The sequence below is a fragment of the Rhinatrema bivittatum genome, chromosome 10 (assembly GCF_901001135.1).
Source record: "Rhinatrema bivittatum chromosome 10, aRhiBiv1.1, whole genome shotgun sequence".
NCBI lineage: Eukaryota > Metazoa > Chordata > Amphibia > Gymnophiona > Rhinatrematidae > Rhinatrema > Rhinatrema bivittatum.
Window position 1 is genome coordinate 19503962 of NC_042624.1, and position 7506 is coordinate 19511467.

The 7506-nt window shown below is 40.7% G+C and overlaps 1 protein-coding gene across 2 annotated transcripts in view; it reads left to right on the forward strand.

The window, feature by feature from the left end:
• The window catches only part of UAP1 (UDP-N-acetylglucosamine pyrophosphorylase 1), a 167992-nt gene extending 161531 nt beyond the window's left edge, over nucleotides 1-6461 (forward strand). For both annotated transcript variants that reach the window (XM_029618105.1, XM_029618106.1), the window contains 2 exons: nucleotides 4225-4291; nucleotides 5876-6461. In XM_029618105.1, the coding sequence (XP_029473965.1) occupies nucleotides 4225-4291; nucleotides 5876-5968 (160 nt within the window). In that variant the 3' untranslated portion in view covers nucleotides 5969-6461. The remainder of the gene's footprint in view (nucleotides 1-4224; nucleotides 4292-5875) is intronic.
• The last annotated feature ends 1045 nt before the right edge of the window (nucleotides 6462-7506 follow it).

Genomic DNA, 7506 nt, shown 5'->3' on the forward strand with positions numbered 1-7506 from the left:
ACTGCAGCTGGGTGCCTGAGGATGTTTACCTGCCATGGAGTCTTAATGAGGGGGTGGAGTGCGCATGTGTCCACATAGGAAGAGGCATGTTGCGAAAGGCCTAGAGCATGCTGGCAGCGTTCTAGTTGTTAGCCTGGGGAGCATCTTAAGGGCCCGGCGGTGCAGTGGGTGAGTGCAGCCAGTCACTGCCTCTTCGTTACCGGCCAAAACATTACAATCACTCAGCAATTGGGAAAAGAACATCTCAAACCACAAGCTCCTAACACCCAGTACATGGCCTTCGAAAGAACTGCCTTTTATACTCTGTGAGGAGGCTTGTCCCCGAAAGTTTGGTTATCTCTGCGCACAAATTCCACCTCAGTTTGGCCCGTGTCACTTTAAACAGCGAGTAAGGAACTCTGTTTTTTTCAATTAATGCTGATTTTAATGCCTATTTGTACGGTGATTTTCTGCTTTGGGGCTATAGCATGGGTTTTGGTACTTTTTCTTTTTTTTTTTTTTTAACCTAGCTTGGATTTTTAACAGGTTTCATTTGCATACCATTATTACATCAAGTGGGGTTGATGGCTTTTCCATATGTGCTCTCAAAAAATTGCACAAAAAATATTGCTGATTTTTGCATGGGTTTTATTACATCGACCACATAGACTTACATGCTACTCAAAAATGATTAGAAGCCAGGGAAAAAGTTTTACTCTGTTTCTTTGCATTTTTGTGCTTGTTTTTTTGTGCTTTTTTCTTATTTTACACTCGTTTTGTCTTTTTTTTTAGATTTTTTAAATCTGTTTTGTTCTATTTCCTTTATATTTGATTTTCTGAAGTTAAGGTACTGGGTGCTAAATTTTAAGTACTCATGTGACCTGGTACCTGGGGTTTTTCTAGCCTTTTCTTGCTTTTGAGGATGTGAATCTATAATATTTCATTCGACAAAATAAATGTATTTAAATTAATAAATTTGTTCAGTTTTTAGTTGCTGTATTTTTCTTTTCCTGTCAAACCTTTGCTCAAGTTAAAAGGGACAAAGCCAATAAAAAGTAAATATCAAAACAAAAAAGAGCATATGCTCTTAAAATATACATGCTGCATTATTGTCCAAATAAAGGGGAGGGAGGAGTCCAGAAAAACAGAAAAGTGATACAAAGAAAGCTAACCTCACCCCTCCCCAGAAATTCCATTCCCAAGGTCACAATGTAGGCATTCGCTATAAAAAGTAGTCCAATTAGGATGTATCCCGCTAGCCGAAGGAGATGTTCGTTCTTCGAAGAACATCTCAAGTTAAACTGAGTTTAAAAAAAAATTGTACCCCCATGATATATAACTATACATTTGACGTGGATATTTAAGAAATGATCTCCCAAGTGAATCACTTTTGACTACAATAACAGAAACTTCCTCTTCATTTCTTGAGTAATCCTGCAAAGGTCTGGGAATATGTTAACTTTCTGGTTTAAAAAAAACAAAAAACCTCATCCTATCCAGCTCTAAAATGAAGGAAACTAACAGTCATTCTGGCCTCCACTTCTTCCTATGTGCCATTAAGTTGGTGACTATTCTGGGTCAGGTCAGGCAGTCACTTGTCTCCTCCCACTCCAACTTCCAGTGCCCAAAAGACAGGAAGTTATTGAATTCTTACAGTAGGAGGCAGTGACCCAGAAAGAAATGTTAATACCTATGAAACATCTCTCTCAGTTAATAACTTGGGGAAATCTGTAAAACGAAGAATACATTTCCTTGTATTTTCCACTTTCTCAAGTTTGTAATGCAAGTTGGTTATCCTCTACCAAGGTTGCCTGTAATGCCTGCATAGATGTGATATCATCCTTGCATTTCTGAAAACTAACAAGTTGAAGATATTCTCCTTGTGCTGTAGCACAGGGTTGGTACCCCTGGACTAGTATGTATTTAACATGTGCCAGTAGAGATTGGGAAGAAAGACAGTCGCAGTGAGAGGAATGTGACTCTAGGATGTGACTAACAGGATTAAGAGCTGTTTATTGCCAGCCAGAATAGAAAAGGGGTTGAAAGGTCCCTAATGCTGGAGACTATTTTAAGGCTTTTACCTATCATGGATAAGATTTGATCTTTACAGCCAGAAGGACCTGCAGCATATGGGATCTTGAATGTATAGGTATCAAGAGCTTCCAGTGATGATGATGTGCTGGGAGAAAGGAGAAAATCCCAGAATGATCTATGAATGAGCAAGTAGTATTCTTATTGATCTCAGTTGATTGGAGTAAAGTGGAAAATGTTCAATAAGACTCCTTTATAAGGAGGTGCTATCTAGAGAAGAAAAATGGAATGAAAGCAATGTCTGTTGCTATACACGTGATGTTTTCCCAGCTGACATTTATTGGATGTAATGTAAATAGACTGTAAATGCTCTTTTGAATATCTTTTCTTACTGCATTTATGTAAAGAGCACTTTTGAAAATATTGCCCTGTGGTATAATGGTCTATGCAATAAAATTTAACATGCATGTAAAGTGTCTTGTATATGCTATGCAGTCAGCCCTTAATATCTGTTAGGATAGTCCCCCATTGCATTAACATGTAAAATTAGTGTGCCTGTATGGAAATGAGAGCATCATGTGAAAATGAAGTTTTACAAGGCTCGCAGGAAAGAGCATGGTCTGCTCTGCATACCCACTATCTAGCTAACACCTGCCCAGTGCCAGTTAACCCCCCCCTCTCCTGCTAACTGGCACAAAATGAAAGACAAGTTTCTCATGGCCCCTGCCCAATTGAAGCAGAAAGTGGGGGCCTCATCTTCTCTTCCCTCAGCAACACCCAATCACTGCCCCCCCTCCACCACCACCATCACCATTCCAAGACCCAAGCAGAAGTGGCATCCATGATTTGATATTCCCTCCATCCCAACTCCTGTCTCGTCTGTGTATGCAAATAGATGATTGTGGCAGAAAAGCTGGTCATCCTCTTACCCTGCAGCCAAAATGAAGTCATCCAGTGCCATTTTTAAAAGCACCAGCTATGGAGTAATAGGGTGGTGACCTCTCTCCTGCTTCACTCATCTATTTGCATACATTGAGGTCAGGAGAATGTACCAGAGAAAGGAGCATATGGGGGGGGATGTTGGGCTATGGAAAACCTAGGGGTGGTTGGAGGGGGAATATGTACTGCCAAGGATTTGGTGGGAATGAAAGGAGGAAACAGGAGCTGCTGGAGAGTAGAGGGTAGAGGCAGAGAAAGAGGAATGTAGAAGTTCTCTGGGCTTAACAGATCTTTCATTTTGGGTCAGTTAACAGGATTTTGGTCAGTAACTAGTGTGCATGGCAGGTTTTTTATTTTGTTTTGTTTTTTTTGGTGTGCATGCCAGTACCATGTCAGAAGTGTGGTAAAAATGTAACATCTACAAGATAATCTTTACATAACCTCTTGAATACTTTTAACATACATATACCATTTTATTGTATAGGCTCTATAGTGTCTTAATTTGAGAAGATCAGGAATTTGCATCCATATGTTCCTCCGCCCTGTGGAAAAGAGCACATACGTTTGTTTCATAGCTAATTAAAAGTCTGGGTTACACTGTTATCACTAGTACATCCATTCCTGCCACACTGATTTATCGAAACACAAAGTACCAAGCTCTTAGAATCGCCCTTGATTGAGAACTAGACTTCAATTTGAATTAGCTAGCATAGTGTCACGAATCCTGATGATTTGCAGAGCTGCCTGCAGTTTGTCTTGCATTCATGACCTGCACTTTTTATTTTTCTCCTTAGCTGGCTTGAAAAGCCAGGTTGTACTTTGCGCTTGTCTAGTTATTGCTTTCTCGACTACAGACCACATCCCAACAGTTCACACTTCTACCAAACAATGGTTGGGTTGCAGAGTGCTGCATACTGGCTTCTGGTTGTTGTCACCATTTGAATTTAAATGTGGCACACTACATTCTATATGGTTGGGCTTCTTTGCCTTGTGGACCTGCCTTTGATTTAAACTACTTTGTTGCAGCTTTCACAATCAGCTCCTGGGCTTTTCATGTGAACGCTGGATTATCTGCATCTTTTAAGCAGTATTGATGCTAACCCACCTGCTATGAAGGAGTTAATTAACCCATATTAACGCTAATGTGTCTGCATGGAGGAGGGGATGGGTGGGAAGAAATTTCACAAACTGAAATGTGCTGCTTATTTTCTGCTATAGAGAAGTCATGGTATCACTTCACCTGTTCACTATTTGATTTATTTGCTCTCTTCTTAGTTTGAAGGATGCTAATGACCTGCCAGTTCAGTGTGAGATATCGCCACTTGTCTCTTATGCTGGAGAAGTAAGTTCTTCATGTGCTAAATGCATTCTGTTGTGTTTTTCTTTCCTATACTGACTCTGTGTTGAATCGTGCTATGAAAGGGTCATGTGATACCTTAAAGGCATTTTTATTGAACATGTGTACGCAAACGTCTCTTGGCCAGAGTTAGGGCAGCATTGTTATTGCAGCTTTGTGGAAGAACTGTGAATGCAATGATTGGGCTCAGTGAGTTGGGAGGGGGGTATAAAATACGGGAAAAATCTCTGGGCAGTTGCAAATAAAGGCTCCTGGTGTCAGATCCCAGCCCCAGTTTAGACTAAGCTGTAAGCACAAAGGAGTAAGAGGAAAAACCCTTCCATTAAAGATCCTGCTTTGTCATTGTATATATCAGTGTGTGTTTAATTTTTTTGTGAGCTGGGGGCACGTCTGGGATAGATGACTCGATTACTGGACCCCTGAGGAAGCAAATTAGTCCATCAATTGGCTGGAAGCCTGGGCTATTCATTTTGCTAATGAGAAATTTGCTCCCTTTCTTAAGGGTAGGAATCGTAATTGCAGCCTCACACATAGCAGGTGTGGAAAACGTTCAGGAGGACTTTTCTCAGTCCGTGTTGTCGACCCTGGGGAATGGTCCCTGTCTCAACAGGACTTAAATCACATTATGGGAAGATGGAATGTATTTTGTTTTTTGTTTGTTCAGCTGAGCATGGGGACAGTTGCCCAACAAATCAGTAGCTAACTTTTCCTAGAAGCATGGGGTCACTAATTCACATCCTGATGCTTCCAGTTTCTTTAAAGGACCGTATTGGCCCAATTGACACCCCTTTCCCTTATTGTATATAAACTCCCCAGGAGTTTTGTGAGGCCCCTGCCACCTCTAGAGGTGGTCCTTGTGTGTGTGTGTGTGTGTGTGTGTAAAAAAACCTCTTAAAATAATGCAACAAGTGCCACTTCCCCACCCAACCCTGCTCCTTTTCAATAAATTCCCTCTAACTCACATTAGCCTGCCACCCCTCTCCCCAGGCATACCATGTGGCCTAGTGGTGCTGGATTGCCCCCGGGCTCTTGGTCTATTACCATGTTCATTCAAAATAGTGCCGGTTGGCTGCAATGCAAGTTATGCCCCTTTTGGATAATATACCCTGACTTAATAAATAACCCCCTTAGATTGTGAGCCCTCCGGAGGTAGGGAAATACCTATAGTATCCGAATATAATCCACCTTGAAGTGCCTGAAAGATGGAATATAAATAAATGGTTGTCTTCATCGGAACTGCTTGGTATTTGTGACCCAGACTGGCCACTGTCTGAGACAGGACACTGGGCTTGATGGACCTTGGTCTGACCCAGCATGGCATTTAAATCTTTAAATCTAAAATGGGAATGAGAACGGTAATAAGAAACCTGTACTGAGAGAGTACTAAGATGTATAATGAGCGAAGTTGACTCTTTAAACCAAGGGGCATGGGTACATCTGAAACCAAAGGCAGCTTCTGCATAAAATGCAATAGATGGGAGAGGAATTGAGCAGTGTAATAAGAGCAGAACAAAGCCTGCTAAGTTCTGCATTAACTGATATTCCTTTTTGTTTGGCTTCCTTCCCTAGGGACTGGAAATGTATGTCCAGGAAAAAGAGTTTCATACACCTTTAATAATTGATGAGAATGGAGTCCAGGAGCTCATGAAGAATGGACTATAAATCATTGTAAACCAAGAGAATAATATCTAGCCATCTCCCATGACATGCACATTCTTTTCTAGAAGCCACATATTCAGCCATTCCTGCTGAGTGTTTGTTTTATAATATATAGCTTACAGTTAAATGTTTTACACACAGACTTGTTCAATTTATTTATAATCCTATTTCTTAACAATTTTTTAAAATCAAAGTTGAATGCTCAAACCAAATAGTGAATCTTCAGAAACAGAGGAGAAAATGTGCTGGGATTGTACTACTTTTTATCTCCCTTATCTTTCAGCATCTCTGAAGGATAGTGTACATGCTTTTAATATTACTACATAGTAGTAAATAATTATATATGTTAATTTTTATGGTACTGGGGAATAATTTTAATTCATTTTCTCAAACATACTGTATTTTTAAACTGGGTTTTATTTTGTGAAGAGATCTTGTAGATGTTATATAGCTGACAACTAGAGGACTTGATTAAATGTTTGTCATATTTACTGTGTACTGATTTTTTTATTCATTTTCAATTTTTTGAAAATATTTAGACTGTCTTGTGCAAATGTGTCAAAGTGGTTTTACAGTATCAGAGTAGATTAGTCATTTGATAGCTGATACTGACTCGTTTCTTAAAGACTTGGCAGTCTAGGTATTGTAATGGATGAATAGTTATCTAGGAAACCTCAAGTTAATGCTTTTAACGCTTCTGTCTGTAATTTAAGATCAGTTAGACAACTGCGCCATTATCTTTCTAAGCAAAATCTGGTAACTATTACTACCAGATTGGATTACTGTAGCTCTCACAGGTCAAGCAGGATGGTAGTCCTCACATATGGGTGACATCATCAGGATAGAGCCCAATCACGGAACACTTTTGTCAAAGTTTCTAGAACTTTGACTGGCACCTACTGGGTATGCCCAGCATGGCACCAACCCTGCATCCAGCACGGGTCTCCCTTCAGTCTCTTTTTTTTTCCGCGCAGCAGTAGCCACGCGGGTTAAGGCGCTCTCTTGAGATTCCTGACAGGAATTTTCCTCACGGAACTTCTTTAAAATTTTTCAAAAAATTCTACCCCATAGATATCTGTACTCTGTGGTCGAAAGGTAAGGCTTTACCCTCGTTTGCAGTCGATTCTCGTTGAGTTTTCCCTTCAGGGCCTACTGGCCATCGACCGCACCGCGGCTAAATTTTTGTCGAAGCCATGGCGTCTGGTTTTCGTCAGTGCACCAATTGTCCTCGGACAGTGTCCATCACAGACCTGCATAGAGTTTGAGTATTGTGCTTAGGGTCCGACCATGATACCTTCCTCAGGAGTCAGGGTGTCCATGTCTACCCTTATCTCAATTATTGGTTGATAAGGGCTCCAACTCAACAAGCCACATTGGCGTCCTTGCGTCTCACTCTCCATACCCTGATCTCCATAGGGTTTCTAATCAACTATCTCAAATCCAAGATAGTTCCATCCCAAACCTATCCTTTTATAGGGGTCGACCTAAACACTATACAGGTGAAAGCCTTCCTCTCTCAGGATCGAGTTTTCACCCTGGCC